This window comes from Rhipicephalus microplus, unplaced genomic scaffold, assembly GCF_043290135.1.
Source record: "Rhipicephalus microplus isolate Deutch F79 unplaced genomic scaffold, USDA_Rmic scaffold_21, whole genome shotgun sequence".
Lineage (NCBI taxonomy): Eukaryota > Metazoa > Arthropoda > Arachnida > Ixodida > Ixodidae > Rhipicephalus > Rhipicephalus microplus.
Window position 1 is genome coordinate 309,892 of NW_027464594.1, and position 16,410 is coordinate 326,301.

At 43.3% G+C, this 16,410-nt stretch overlaps 1 protein-coding gene across 1 annotated transcript; it reads left to right on the forward strand.

Annotated features, from left to right (window-relative positions):
* Positions 1–1,244: 1,244 nt before the first annotated feature.
* LOC119175415 (uncharacterized) lies at positions 1,245–3,572 on the forward strand. Its single transcript, XM_075883812.1, has 2 exons — positions 1,245–1,311; positions 1,641–3,572. The coding sequence occupies exons 1-2, from the start codon at positions 1,273–1,275 to the stop codon at positions 1,935–1,937; spliced, it is 336 nt and encodes a 111-aa protein (XP_075739927.1). The 5' UTR covers positions 1,245–1,272; the 3' UTR covers positions 1,938–3,572.
* Positions 3,573–16,410: the final 12,838 nt, after the last annotated feature.

A 16,410-nucleotide genomic window follows, 5' to 3' on the forward strand; every position in this document is an offset into this window, starting at 1 on the left:
TAATGGCCAACAACAAGGAAGATTTGCAGAGATTGATGGACATCTGCGGTAATGAGGGAGATAGGTTAGATTTCATATTCAGTAAGAAAAAATCAGCAGTCATGATTTTTTTTGATAATGAAGCTAGCGAGCTTACGATACAGGAGGTCATGCTAGAGATAAAAGATAAATGCAAATATCTGGGCGTACGGATAAGCAATGGGACCGAGTACCTAAGGAAACACGAAATATACGTAATGACTAAAGGTAACAGGAATGCAGCAGTCATGAAAAATAAGGCACTGTGGAATAAGAACAGGTATGATGTGTTGAGAGGAATATGGAAAGGGTTCATGGTTCCTGGTCTGACGTTCGGCAATGCGGTCTTGTGCATGAGATCAGCAAGTTCAAGCAAGATTAGAAATTGAGCAACGTGGAATAGGTAGGCTTGCTTTAGGAGCTCACCGGAATACACGAAATTAGGGAGTACAAGGTGATATGGGATAGACATCATTTTAGGGCAGGGAAACTAGCAGTATGACAAAATTTGGGAAGCGATTGAGAGAAATGGGGGAGGAGCGTTGGGCTGGGAAGCTTTTCAGCTATTTGTACATGAAGAATGTCGATACAAAATGGAGGAAGCCAACCAAAAAAAAAAAAATGACGGGTAAATACTTAGAAAATAGCAGAGGGTCAAACCAAAAAGAACTATCGGTTAAGAAGAAGGTGAAGGAAGCTGAGACCAATATGTGTCGAATGGCATGATTAAAGCGTCCACACTAGAGATCTTTCGAACTTTCAAGCAGGAAATTGCCAAGGAAAAGATCCATGGTAATACTCGGAGGAGTTCTCTACTGTTTGAGGCAGGACGGGAGTATTGCGAACCAAGACATATCGGGCCAAATACGAAGGGGTAGACACAGTATGCAGTGCGTGTGGAGAGGAAGAAGAAACTGCCGAACACTTGATAATGTTCTGTAAAGGGCTTCACCCTATAGTTCAGGATGATGGCGCAGAGTTTTTCAAAGCACTGCGGTTTAGGGACAGGGAGGGCAAAGTAGACTTTAAGCGGGTAGACCTAACTAGAAGGAGGTTATCTGATTGGTGGCTAAAGCCAAAGCACGAGTGAAAATTAAACCCTTCACTGCAAAGTACGAATCCTCAAACTCACTTTTTAAAGAAAGAAAAAAAATCTAGTTTTTGGTTCATTAAGTATTACGGCTTGGTGGCGCTAGCCACCGCCCGATCTAAAGGGGGCAGCCATATCCATCCATCCATCCAGCTTCTTACAAGATGGCCTCTACCATGCCGCACGTGAGCTCCGCTGACCAGGTATGTTTATTTTTGAAATAACTAATTCAGTCTTTCCGAGAGGGAGCTGATATTGCATAGAATTTAAAAAAAAGTGCTCCTTGTTTGATTCGCATGCAGGGTTTTGCTTTTCAAGCTTTCGTTGAAGCGGAATATTTTATTTATATGCCATGTTGCACATGTGCAACAGTGGGCAGTAGTGTCCCAATGAACGACTGTTGCATATGTGCAACAGGACTCCATCCTTCTGATTAGCAGTGTGTTGGTGTCGTTTTGTTGTGCTAAAGACAACCTGTGCGGTTTTCTAGTGCATTAAAATTGTTTTTAATTTATTTTATTTGAATCTGCAGGCTGGTATGTCGTCGTCTTTGTTCTATGGATTGCCCAGGACCCGACGACAGCATTTTCTTGGAAATGACAACTTGCTTCGCCACATTGACTGCAACCAGAGTGACATATCTGATGACAGCAGTGATGAGGAAGTGGAAGTGCCAACTGTTGATAGAAACTCTGATGAAGAAAGTAGTTCGACGGAGTCCGAGGATGAGGTCACGGCACCCACAACAGGCTTGAAAGTGACATACGAAGAAGCGCTATACGTGGAAGAAAACATCATTTTAGCCGCCAGTAAGTTGCTTCAAAAATGACTTGCCTTTGTCTCCCTCTGAGCCTTACACGGCAAAGCAGCTGTTTGACTTGTTTGTGTCAGGAACGATGCCTACACGCGTCGTTGAAGAAACGAACAAGTACTACCTGCAGAAAAATGGAACGCCGTTAGGCATGACTATTGAAGAAATAACTTCTGTGCTTGGAATGTTTTTCCGTATGGGCCTCGTAGATATGCACAACGTACGTGCATACTGGGAACAGGGAAGCAGGCATGAGCTTGTAGCACAAGTTATGTCGTGGAATCGATTCGAGAAGATAAGTCACTTGCACTTGGTGGACAATGATGCTGCAACAGAAAAAAAACAATGGAAGACAAATGCTGGAAAGTGCGCCCCTGGCTATCAGAACTGCGTGAAAACATGTTGAAAATTTCACAGAAAAGAAAGTCGTGTATTGATTAAATTCTGATTCCTTTCCGTGGAAGGTCTCCAATAAGGCAGTACCTACCAAGCAAGCCCAAATGCAAGCGGGGTCTCAAGCTTTGGGCCCGGGCAGGAGAGTCGGGGCTCTGCTAAGACTTCGACGTGTACCCAGCCTCTAGCAAGAGTTTCTACAGAGATCAAGGTGGGTTTGAGCTCGGTCTTGGGGCCGGGGTTGTTATCCAGCTCTGTTCAAGCTTCCCCGGCCGTGACAACAACCTAATAATTGGTGATAACTTTTTTTCAAGTCCTCATTTGGTGAGCGAGTTAACATCCAGGAAAATCTCGTACATTGGCACTGTTCGAGAGAACAGATTGTAATCATGCAAATTGATCAACGAGAAAGAAATGAAAAAGAAAGGTCGTGGCTCATTGGACTTCTGTGTTGCATCGTGTGGTCAGAGCAACATGGTTGCCGTAAAGTGGTTCGACAACAGGCCGGTGACACTCATCTCCAATTGTGTGGGTGTTGACCCCATAACGACTGTGAAAAAATGGGACAAGAAGCAGAAAACACACATTCCAGTTGAGTGCCCTGCTATTCTGCCAGTGTACAATATGTCAATGGGCGGTGTGGACCTGCTAGACAAGATGTGCTACAGTTATCGCTTTCCAATGCGGGCAAAGCGATGGTACATGTACATATTCTGGCACACCGTCAAAATGGCCGCAGTGAATGCATGATTTCTGCATAAACGCCATGCACAACAGCAAGGTAATCGTACAGTGCCTCTGCGTAGTTTTCTGTCGGAGCTTGCAACCACATTGGGGCTTTACAGAAAGCGTGCAGCTGGACGACCGTCTAATGAAAAATCTCCTATAGTGGTCAAAAAGGTCCTCACTGCAGTAACACGAGACGTTCAAAAGGTTGGAACACAACATTGGCCACTTTGGAACGAGCGCAGAACCAGATGCAAGACATGCAAAGGGGGCTACACCTTTGTTTCTTGCTCAAAGTGCCAGGTGTATCTGTGCCTCAATAAAGACCGCAATTGCTTTACCCACTTTCACCAGGTTTAGAACACCTCGGACGATCCAGTTTTAATGATTGTTTCGTTCTTGCATTCAGAAAAAAAAAAAAGAATGTAAGCTCAGCTAATGTTTGCCTCTCCGCATACCTTCCGTTGCATTACTGCCCAGTGTTGCATATGTGCAACAAGCTGTAATTTCAAATAAAAATGGTTCTTGACTATTCTTGCGCTGTCTGTTTCTTTATCTTAGTTTCAAATGCAAGTCTACAACTTGTCTTCCTGTTTTATTTTCGTTTTCTGGGACTGGGAATTACTGGGTTAAGTAATGGTATAATTTTTGCAATCTTCCATTGAGAAGGGATCCATGCTCTTCTAAGGGAATAATTGACGAGACCTAAAAGATCATTCGGATATTCCCTGTGTAGTATTTTTAGCATTGTATTTGTTATTCCATCGGGGCCTGGTGCTGCATTTGGCAATCTTTCCATAGCCTGATTTAATTCGGAAGTCGATATTTCTGTGTTGTCATAGATGGTTGTGTAAGCAGGATTAGGAAGATGCGTTGAGAACCTGTTTTCTAATTGTTCAGCCAATTGATTCCTGTAGTTCCTGTGAGGTGTGAACTATTGAGTCAACGTTTCCTGGTATAGGGGTCTTCTTCCTACCACGAAAGAAATTGAATAAAGCACGTTTGTTATTTGATTTAGACAGGAACTCGAAATGTTCTTGGTTATATTGCTCTTTCGCTCGTAATACAGTGCGTTTGAATGTTGACGCAATGAACTGATAATCCTTCCAATTTTTTGGACTCTGATTACATATAAGTCTTCCATGCAGCTTTTCTTCTATAGGCTCGTGTGCACTCATTATTCCACCATCTACTAGGTTGGGCACTTTTGGATGACGATGTAGCAATTACAAATTCTGAAGGGTTCTTGGAGATTTTTAAAGCAGAACAGACATTTCTGCCGAGGTCTTCATTTTGACCACTGGACACTGCCGTAATGTTGGAACGCAAGCAGTCTTCAAATGTTTTGTAATTGATCAATGTTTTTTCTGTCCTTTCAATAGATTTCACAGCACATGAGATTTCAAAGAATACAGGAAGATGGTCACTGTGATTCGTGAAGCTCTCGAGCCGCCGCGTCTGCAACCTCGTTGCCGGCCAGAGGGCAGTGCGTGTCGGCAGGTGTACATATCACAAATGTAGCATTTTTGTTTCGTATTCTTTCCGCGTTGATCGTCAATATTCGCAGTGCCTCCCGGGACACCCGGCCGTTAGCATACTTTCGTATCGCCACCTGCGAGTCGCTGATCACCGTTTCGGCCTCAGTGGTGGCCACCGCAAGGGCGATGGCCACCTCCTCGGCCGTCTCTGCGTGCTGGGTTTTAACCGTTACGCTCGTCTTGCATTTGCCTTCGTGGTCTTTAAGCAAGCCTTGGGATTACCAAAAATGGAAAAGAACAAATTTTCTTTAGCATATGACAATAGTTTATTCCCAAGTGTCAAAAGCACTAACTTTCATTACGTAAATTATAGAAGTGAAATGCTTTCTCTATTTTCACTAACGAATACGGCATTTGACAGACTAAAGCCAGGTTGGAAGCATGACTGCAAACTCATTTAGCCTTATGTGAATGGGTGCGGGTCCATAGAATTGTTACAGCACTTAGTACAAAGAACCCAGAAATATCTACTTCGTCATAGTTTCGACTATAGAAACATTGATCAAGATGCTAAAAAGATCAAGTTCAAACTCCTATTCAGAGTCGGTATCAGTGGCTTAATCTGTAGAGCGAGAGAGAGAGAAAGGAAAGGTCGGGAGGTTAACCAGATATTGGCATCTGGTTTGTTACCCAGCACTGGGGGCGGGGAAATAGGGGCAAGAAAGAGGGGGTAGAGAAAAAAAAAAACGCACGCGCACTCATGTGAAAACGAAAACACTCACAGGAAAGGCGTCCTGGCTTAATCTGTAGCTTTCTTTATCACGTTAGGATGTCGCATTGGGAAAAGTATAGCTGGTGTTGCAGTGCTTACAGAGTTTCCCGCCACCGGTCTCCTGGATCGTGAAGTGCATCGGCACGTCAGAAATTAACCCAACCATTGCAGAATCTGCTCTCACATCACTTTATAAGCAGACTTCTTCCACAAGTCGCTCAAGTGTACAAGGGAAAGTCAGAACTGAACGACAACGGGTGCCAAGCCATCAGACACTGCCCCTAGCATGACCACACGCGAACGACGAAGCTCCGCTATAGACTCAAGTTAAGCCGACGCTGGAGCTGGCTTTATGTGATGTCGACGGTGAGTGGTCAGCCGTCATTTGTTGTTTTGGTACCATGTGTGATATTTTGGTTTCACGTTCAATGCTAGGCGTTGCCTAAGCTTTAATTCTGTACCTTTTATCCCACAAAAATTCCAGCCAATTTTTACAACTGTGCGGAAAAAAAAAAACGTTTTTTTCAGAATTTTCTCATTTTTTTCGAATCTCTAGTATGGACATTTCGAATCTGTAGTATGGACCTTATGTGTGTGAGACAGGTTTTTCTGACCGCAGGCTAATATATTTTTTTTACTATGATCTCAAAAATGCCCTAAATGTTCAGCTTTACAAACAAGATTTACAACACATCTAGATCATTGGCGAGGGTTGGGGTAAAGAAAGCAGGGGCACAGCAGCATTCACTCACTGGCTGAATAAGATAATGACCTCTGGAAATACCGCGCCTGAAAAAAATAAGGGGTGCTGCGCCGGTCTAAGCCATCAAGGGAACACATTTAGAATTTCTTGCCTACTTTTTATTACTATGCTATTATATGCCATGCATTCGCAAGCACCATTACATGACTGAACATTCTGCCACTGTTGCTAGATGAAGTGCGGGGCTTGAATATGAGCCTGCTGATTTCCAGGACATTTTCCTGACATCCTTAAGTATTGGTCAAAGAACACAACTGTATATGTATGAACAGATTTTTTAATGATGACAGTTACATAATCTGTTAACTTTGTATTCGTTTTAATAAGGTCATTTAATTTAAGACATAAAAGAAAAGAGTGGATGTAAAATGGTAATGTAGCATGCAAGGGGTACACTGGAACGATCTTAGTTTTTGTGTTTTTGCCAAAAAACCTGCTCACCCTATCCTGAGGCTAGTTTAGCTTACTATTTAATGGGGTTAGGTTTTATTTTGAAAGCTAATAGATATGTTATTACAGTACTGCTAATATATATGTGCTTCAGCCGCAGAACCACACAAATCCAACTGGCAATCAGGCCAAGGAAGGCTGCCCTTATTGTCCAAACGCAAAGGGCAACCAAAGGAACTTTGATCGTTTCTATCAATCTACCTGCCTGTGTCTGGGAGTCCTCGCGGTTGTATTTTTATGATGTTTTATAGTAAAATTGACACAAAACGACATCGATAAGGAACATTATCAGGTTATGCAAAAATAACTTTAAAAATTTCCCATTTTGTACATCATAAAACCTTTCCGTCTAGGCGGCGGATGTGTAATCTCTAAGTGGATGTAATCTCTAGGCGGCGGATGTATAGCATACCTCGCTTGTGATATGCTGGTATGCACCACACGCGATTCACTGTTTATATCAACCCAAGGACAGCAAAAATGCACGGGAACTTTCCGCCCATAATTTATTAATTTTCATCTGCGATTAAGGTTTTTGCAGAGGAGTTTTTTTTACAGAAAAAATCCACTGCAACGAAAACTATGAACCTGTGAACGAAAATTATGAACCGTTAAGTACTGTCTTAGTCCTCTTCTGCTTTGTTCCTGGAGCATGTGTGCTGACACTTTCAATCTGAGATGCAATAATTCGGATCTGTGAGAGCACGAGTAGAAAAAAGAAAAAGGAGTTAGAAAAAATAGAGAGCAAATGAAAAGAAAGTGTAAGTGAGAAGTAAAGGGTGAGAAATAGAAAGAAAGGAACAAACAGAAAAGACATACAAAAACTGAGCGAAAACCAAGAGAAAAAAATACAGAAAAATAAATGGAAACAAGCAAAACTCTTGCTTGGCTTATAGGCAGCCGTAAAAAAATAGAACGCTGCATCTGCTTGCACATGCGTGAACGCAGATTAAATTGCGCAAAAATGAAACCAAATGCCCTAACAGTTATCCATCATGTAGACCACCATGCATGCCAGAGAGATGATTTATTAAAAGGCAGAAAGGTAAGCCTGAGCTAGTTCGCTCTAACCTGCTTGCTTATTGCATGGGCATACGCAGATACACTTACGTACCTTCTTTCTTTTCCGTCGTTGTGTGCTTGTTCGGTTGTTAGTAGGCGTTTGTGGTGTCCCCACTTCTCTCGTCGGTCCGTGTTTGCATGCCCTATCTCTTTTAGAAAGAATATGTACAAACTGGCTCAGCTGTATTTAATCCTGAACACCTGGTAGCATGCCAGGCAAAAGAAAGAAAGTCGTGAGCTCATCGGCTCTTGTAATGTGTTGATAGAGAATTAAGTTGAAATGAAATATCATATAAAAATCGCAATATATGGGAGCAAATGACTTAAGTGGTCGGCGCGCGAAAACGGGCTGGACATTCACGTGATGATAATGTGCGATGATGAATCCGTTTAGACTGATGAATTATCTTGTGAAAACTCCACCTTTGATAACTTCACTATCATAAACTTATTAATGAAGGTCAGAGCTTCGGACTTAAAATTCGCACTGATACCATGCTGAAAGGTGTGCTAATAAACTGAAGGCTGTTGTTTGTGCGAAATGTTACATGGACATATGATACAATGTGTTGCAATAGTTTATGTAACACAGATGTCAATATAACGGGTCCCTAGTCAATGACAGATGAAGCCATATATCAAAAGTGGAATTATTTCAGATATCCTCCAACTATAGGGAACAGACCACGAATCAATAGCGGTTCCAGAGGGGGGGAGCAGTAGGGGCAATCGCCCTCCCCCAAAGCCTGTCAGCACCTCTTCCCTTCACTTCAGTGCTTGCCATCGACCTGCTATCACCAGTTAGGACAAATGAGTGGGACCACTGTGAGCACACATTAACAGTATTTATGCCATTGCAGGTTTTTTGTGCTAGTAAAAACAAAATAGTAATGAGCACGCCCACATTTCAGGTGTTAATTCAAGTAACCGCCCCTCCCCCTAGAATGGGTGGCCGGATATTCGCCCCTGCCTCAAATGAATGCACTGTTGAAAAATACTGGCTAAATTTAGACATAATTGCTAAGGAATGCGAAGCATTTCTTAGCAAACTTTGGTGACTTTGACCATATCTATCTATCTATCTATCTATCTATCTATCTATCTATCTATCTATCTATCTATCTATCTATCTATCTATCTATCTATCTATCTATCTATCTATCTATCTATCTATCTATCTATCTATCTATCTATCTATCTATCTATCTATCTATCTATCTATCTATCTATCTATCTATCTATCTATCTATCTATCTATCTATCTATCTATCTATCTATCTATCTATCTATCTATCTATCTATCTATCTATCTATCTATCTATCTATCTATCTATCTATCTATCTATCTATCTATCTATCTATCTATCTATCTATCTATCTATCTATCTATCTATCTATCTATCTATCTATCTATCTATCTATCTATCTATCTATCTATCTATCTATCTATCTATCTATCTATCTATCTATCTATCTATCTATCTATCTATCATTTATTCATTCAACACTGTGGGCGTTTTCAGGCCTATATTGGAGAGTTCATACAAAGCAAATAAGACTTCATATTGCGAAGATGAAAAAGAAAGGGAAAATAGGCAATACAAAGCAACCGCAACGATGTTATAACAACATCAAAGCAATAAACAAACAAGGCATATGCGTTTCACCGGGGGGGGGGGTAAGAAAAAAAAACTAGTTAGCATGACAACATCAAACGATATCTATAGATAGATAGGAAGCCACCTATGACCTTTAGCTCTCCTGGCCGTTTCAATTATTGGGTCTAAACCAAAATTTTTATGGCATAACATGATTGTATGACGAGCATAAGTGACTAGTCATAATGTGAAAATCATGACATGTATGTCATAAATCTCATAATTTACATGTCATGGTCTTGCTGCTCTTGCGGTAGTATTGTTCCCATGACATTGCAAAACTGGTATGGTATGACATGACTGCATGGTGAACAGAAGTGGCAGGCCCTATTGTGGAAATCATGACATGCTTGTCATGGAAGTCATGACATACACGCCATACGCTCGTGGTGTGCTCGCGGCCGTTTCGCTAACTTCACATATACCAAATTTGGTATCACGTCATGTAGATAGTATCACGTCATGTAGATTTGGTATCACGAATGTAGATGAATTACAAAGGTATATGTACAAACATGATAATTATGACATGCATGTCATGTGAGAACATCACTACTTGCTACGCTCATGATGCACTGGCAGCCGTTTCCCTAGCTTCACACATCAAATGTGATATTATGTGATGTGAATTGATAGCGAAGGTAAATGACTAGTGCAAACATGCATTCTTCACATGCGTATCATGTTAGAACATGACTACATACTACAATCATGATGCGCTCGCGGAGGTTTTTCTAGCTTCACATATACCAAATTTGGCGTTGCGTGACGTGAATGGATGACGAAAGTGTATGACTGGTGCAAACATGATAAGCATGAATTTTGTGACACATAAGACATAACATTAGACTATATAACACGCTCATGATGTGTTCGCGGCCGTTTCGCTAGCTACATATACCAAATTTGGTATTACGTGACGTGAATGGACGACAAAGGTAAGTGACACATCCAGACATGATAATTATGATATGCGTGTCATGTAAAGCATGATCACATGCTACGCTCATAGCGCGCTCGCGGTAGTTTAGCTAGCTTCACGTACCGAATTCGGTATTGCGTGACGTGAATGGACGACAAAGATAAATGCCAGACGCAAACATGATAATTAAGACACGAAAGTCATGTACGGTATAATTTACGTGCCTACCACTGCTAGCACTGGTATTGCAAACATTAGTGGTGCCGTTGTTACGCGACTATAAATAATATATACTTGCATCTTATACAGACACCTCAATGCGCACATCATTTCCACTTGTGTTTACTGTGTACTTCATCCATGCGCCTCGCAGTTTTGTGGTGATTTTAAAGTGAGATATCTACCTTCCTCATTCGTGCGTCGCATATCACCGATTCCCGCTGCACGTGGGATCTGCCATTTTTTTTCTTAGTAGTTGTATGAACTGATTCAGTGCAGCACTGGGAGCTAAGCTGCTACAACTACAACAAGTTAATTCTATTAACTTGTGAGTGATTATGATATTGTCACGGGTCGATAGTATAGAAGGAAGAAATGTATTTACAAAATATGCAAAGATAGAAGCACCTGTATCTGATGATGATGATGATGATGACCCACGGAGGAAGGAAAGCTAGGAGAGGCCCTGACGTCACTCGTTGTGAAGCCGCGATGAAGCCGGAAGTCGGCCATATTGACTGGGCAAAAATCTCCTCGCTTGTTTACATCCGAATGTAAAACAGAAGGCACGACTCTCTCTCCGGCTCGGAAAGCACGTGAGCTGCGCAGCGCGCGTGTCGTGACAATCCAAAACTAATGGAACGGGGCTCAACACTCTGGGCCAGCGTGACACCTTCGGCGAAATCATTTCGTCCCAGTATTAACAGCGAGTAACAGCTCACCGACAACGAAGCAAGTACAAGAGAACGGCCGCTAGATGCACTGACAACGGTGAGTGTTTTCAGGTCATTTATTCAGCAACTGTACAGACAACACGATCGGTCGTGCGCCTTCTACGGTTGCATTCCGCCGCACGGCCGACGCAGCGTCCGGCCACTGTGTCGTGTTCCGCGTGAAACTCACCAGCGTCAGCATTCTGCGACTGTAGTGACTTTGAGCATGGTGCAAGTGACACTTGAACGTGGTTACTGTTACGCTGATTGAGATTACATGCAATGCTGGTGGAGAGTGTACAAAGCGGAACAGAAAAGGTGTTTTAATACGCACATGCAAGTTGTTATTGTACACACACAACACGAAACTACGTATGTGCACATGGTCCTCATCGCGTCTTGCAGGGCTCAACAGCGTCGTCCGTTGTCACAAGCAGGAGCACTGCTGAACCGTCACTGACCTGCAAGGCGTTCGCCGTTGTTCCGCTTCGTCATGGTGCCCAACGCAATTTCGCTGAACACTAATTGCTTCATCCACGTCATTTGCCACACGAAATATGGATATGCACTCGTTCTACGCACTGTTGAAACCCCTTGATGGACAAAAGAATTTGTAAACGGTGCTAAGAGTACAATAACTACCAGGAGAACACTGCGTAAACAATAACGTGGTGCAGAGCACGGATATTGTCCGCCACGGCTCAGCACGAGACCTGGGGAGGCACACATGCCACCGCCAGCCGCGGGCGCTCACTGCCAGACCAGCTCAAATGGGCAACATGTAACCATAGCAACGCCGCCATTGTGCCCAATGAATATGGCCGCCATGATGTCATTTCCTCAACACTTTTCACGCCGCGCGCCGACTGGGCATGCCCTCTCCTACCTTTCCTTCCTCCGTGTGATGACCTATATATATGGCTCACATCGATGGCGGAACACAAACAACACAAACGCTATATCATTCGTCTTCATTGTCTTTCTGAAGTGTTTTATTCCTGATGGCTTGTAATGTATAATATATTGACAAGTGCTACAACGAGTGTGTCATCCACCTTAACATCAATAAAGTTGCGTGTGATTTGCAGCGGTCAGGAATCGGTGGGCAAGTGATTGATGCAGCGTCACATCCGGGAGCTGCATCATGTAGTTTACCTGAGGCAGGCGATCGGTGGCGACGTTAAACTGGTTGGAAATTGGGGTGAGCGAGATGATCGGCAATTGGCGAGGGGCGAATGCGACTGACGACAATGCGGGGATTGTGAACGACGACGATACGGCGTGGAAGCAATGTCATGACTGGTGGTTTCAGGTGGCTCACCCGTAAGGTTGGAAGCATCGGTGGTTATAATCTCTAGGCGGTGGTTGTAACCATACGATCCCTGATATCACCGGCTGTTGAAATATGGCAGGCCACGTGGCCAACACGATGGCATTTAAAGCAAATGACGGTCATCGGAAGTCAACCACTTGGCGGGATTACGAGGGCGCATTGGAAGGCTTCGACCTGGGCATATGGGCATGCATGAAGATTGACGGTGGTTCATCAGTCAGGAGGATGCAGCAGTGTATTTAGAACCCTGCTAGGTCCATTGGAAAGTTCCTGCCGAATGATAGCATGCACAAGTGGTATCATTTGAGAGCTAAAGCCACAGGTGCGGAAGCACGTGAAAGTAGGAGCCATAGCTTCAAGTTTCCGGCGTGCTCATCACGTGCTCTGCAATTAGCAGCTCCTAGAAAGCAGGTACGTCTTCACAAAACGACGTATTGTATTTATAACACACAAGAACGATGAATCAGATGACTTAACATCATTTGTTTGCTTGTTTGTTGCCTAAAAGATTTTGGCTCATATACGCACAAGGGGGATTGGCTACGCCTACTGAACCTTCTTGCGGAAATTTAAATACAAAGCTTGTTAAAAGAAATAAAAATCAGATAAGGACGAGATGAATAATAACGTACATTAAAAAAAAGAGAACATGAAAAAGGCAAAATCATTCGACAAAATAGATTTTAAAAAATTACAAAAAAGAAAAAGGGGGACAAAGAATTGAATTCATCTGGCGGTACTCTTAGCAACGTATTCTTCCGGTTGCCTGAATAAATTCATGTAGCACGGACAGAATAGCACTGCGGCCGGCACCCAACTGAGTGGCTCGAAATGATGAAAGGGTGGAGGTATCGAATGCTAATCCCCGCATACAAATCGGCCTCTCGAGAATTATTCGGCGGAGTGAGGCGAAACGGCAGCACGTGAGAAGGAAGTGATCTATTGGTACCGGTATATTGTAAATTTCACATAGGCTAGGTAAATAGAATCCAGATTTGTGAAGATAATAATTTAACCGAGGAACTGTACAGCGGAGTCTTGTAAGGTTCACCTCACATTGACAGGAAAGGCATTTTGCGGTGTTCCATGTGAACTGCAAGTGCCAGAACTTTTCAGATTGTAGGAGCGATGTTTTGTTGTTTTTTTAGACTAAGAGGGGTTCGAATAGTTCTCAAGTAATAAAATAAGAGTATGGAGCTACTAGTATTACCGAGAAATGGCGCGTCAGCCGTTTCACTTAGTAAAATTCCGGTATGCCCGGGTACCCCAAAAAACCGAACTTGTGACGGGCAACGCGGTACGAGAGACCCAAACATCCTGAGAAGAGAATACTGCTTGGCGGAAATTAAATGCGTACAAACAGATAATGCATCCGAAATGATAATGGCTTGTGATTGCTGAGAACTTAGTTTTTTAAGAGCCAATGTAATTGCCAGAAGTTCTGCGAAATAACCTGGCATGATGTCAGGCAGTGAGAGCGCAGAAAAACCAATTTAGCTGGCAAAAAAAAAAAAACGCCAACTCCGGCTTTCTGGAGATTTTGCGTTGCATCCGTAGAAATTATCACGTGAGTAGAAAAATGACTGAGATGGTCTTGAAGGAGCCCCTCCCGCAGAATATTCTTTGGAAGTAACTCAGCATTTTTTGGAAAAAATTTTGTCAAAAAGTAAGTGAAGTTCCAACCATTACAGAGTTCGAATTAAATTCTGAAGAAGAACGTTAAGGTTCGAGGTTCGATAACAGAGACTTTACGAAAATGACTTGTAGTCTTTGATAACGACGCCATGGGTGCTTAAAGGGACCCTGCAACAATTTTCGAGCTTAGTCAAAGAATGGGGCCGATCAGTAGTTGAGGGTCCTGAAAACATGCAATTGATTGATTGATTGATTGATTTGTGGGGTTTAACGTCCCAAAACGACCATATGATTATGAGAGACGCCGTAGTGGAGGGCTCCGGAAATTTTGACCACCTGGGGTTCTTAACGTGCACCCAAATCTGAGCACACGGGCCTACGACATTTCCGCCTCCATCAGAAATGCAGCCGCCCGAAAACATGCGAGTCAAATATTATAACGCAATACGTGGCCTGGGATTCACAATAAATTAACAAAATCAGATAAAAGTCGCTTTCTCTACTCTCGAGAAATCACAGAAGACGCTCGAAAATTGCACGTAGACGGCAATATATCAGCCATTGGCTGATAAAAACATGGCGCGCTCGTTCGTTACAGGAATTGCCGCGGGTGACTGCGAGCTGTGCGCGCGCGATCACACAAAAAAAGCCGCGTATTCGAAAAAAAAAAAAGCGCTCAAGGCCACGAGGCGCGCGAGACGTATTTTCTTTGCCCATACCATCCCTCCCTGCTCCAGCGCTTTCACCGGGACGAGAGAAGAGAGAACGCGACTGCTGCGTGCGACAAATCTTTGTAGTTCTGCTCGTACTGGACGGATTCTTAAAATGTTTGCGGCCTTAAAATCGTGAGGCAATGAGCTCTTTTAGAAAATTCATTCCATAGTTACTTAAAAAGTGCTTGAGGACCCCCTTAAAGAAAGAATCCGGAGATTTGATGAAAAATGCCTGAGAATGGGAGAGGGGCACATCGTAGAGCTTTAAAAATGTTTGCACGGCAAGCTGTCGAAACCTTGCATCAAGTGAAATCATCCGAGCTTCCAAATAAAGCACACTATTCGCAAGACACCTCTAGGTAGCCTGAGATGTAGCCGCAGAGCTTGCCTTTCTATCAATACTATAGATGTTATAATTTGCACTCAGCTTTTCCGGAAAAAAGAAAGTAGCCAAACTACAGAATAGGGCGTACGTAAAGTTTGCATATCATGAGTAGCGTATCCCTACACATCCCTGAATTCTTATTGCAAAACCGGCATAACAATTTTAAGACGCTTTCTGCTTTACGGGTCTTTAATTCTCGCTACCAATTTAAATTTAAACTTGACATCATCTTCTTTACTTAATCTCGCCACGCACTCATCCTCATCTTCTTTCCTATATACGTTTCTTCGGCTGATAAAAAAGAAAAGCTATCGCTTGCTTTACATAGTGCTGAGACAAAAATGACACTCTTTGTCGTCGTTCTGTACTCGCTCTATAACTATCACCATGTCATATCAATTACCCCAAACTGCCATGCTTCCTGGTGAAAGCTGCTTCGTCGACGTGGCCCAATATGACAACGGCGTTAGTTTCACAACAGTATCGATCAACCACAGGGGTTCGACTATAAACACCGTTTCAGTACGATGCTCGTTCGTAAGCGGCCGAGCAAGTGGCCATTGCCTTCGCGCTTCTGGACGGCAAACATGAACATATATGTAGTGTCTCCAGAGCAGCCATCCATGCCTTCAGCGTTGGCGCCGTGTGAAAAGAAGCCTATCACACACTGAAAAGCAAAGCCATCAACACGTACACTCTCACGTAGTTCCACGCTCACATGGGATTCCTTGAGGAGGCCCCACAAACCTGAATAAGATGGCGCACTACAAAGCGTGAGGTCTCATTTTCCTCGGCCATGAATAATTCCCCCGCCGGCCTAAAGTTGTAGAGAACAGAGATCATCCGACCACTTATAACAAAATTACAGAGCATTTTTATCTAGGCAGAAGAGATAAAGTAACATAATTCCTAATAAGGAGCTGAATCGAAGGCAGGTTCTGACTTGCAGACTACGGCAAACGAGTCTGTATCCCAGCCTGGCATTATTACATACAATGAATTCTGACATTTATCCTAATAGCTGTTGAATGTACTGCAACAAATTCGCTAGCCTAGACAACATACTCTGGCGTTGCCCCTCGTTACGGGGCCCGGACCCATCCCCTGAAGACAAGTGGCTATCCGCCTCAAGAGCCCCAATGTCGGGATCAACTGTGGGCTGTCCAGAGGGCCCACGATGTGGCGGGCGGGCTTGGCTTGGCCTGACTGTCCCAGCGTGGGAGTGGCCCGCTGCGTGTTCAGTCGTGCGCCTCAGGACTTACAATAAAG

Coding starts and splice junctions, on each gene's coding strand:
- LOC119175415 (XM_075883812.1), top strand. CDS start 1,273: ATGGCCTCTACCATGCCGCACGTGAGCTCCGCTGACCAG. Junction 1,312..1,640: donor ACGTGAGCTCCGCTGACCAG/GTATGTTTATTT, acceptor TTGAATCTGCAG/GCTGGTATGTCGTCGTCTTT.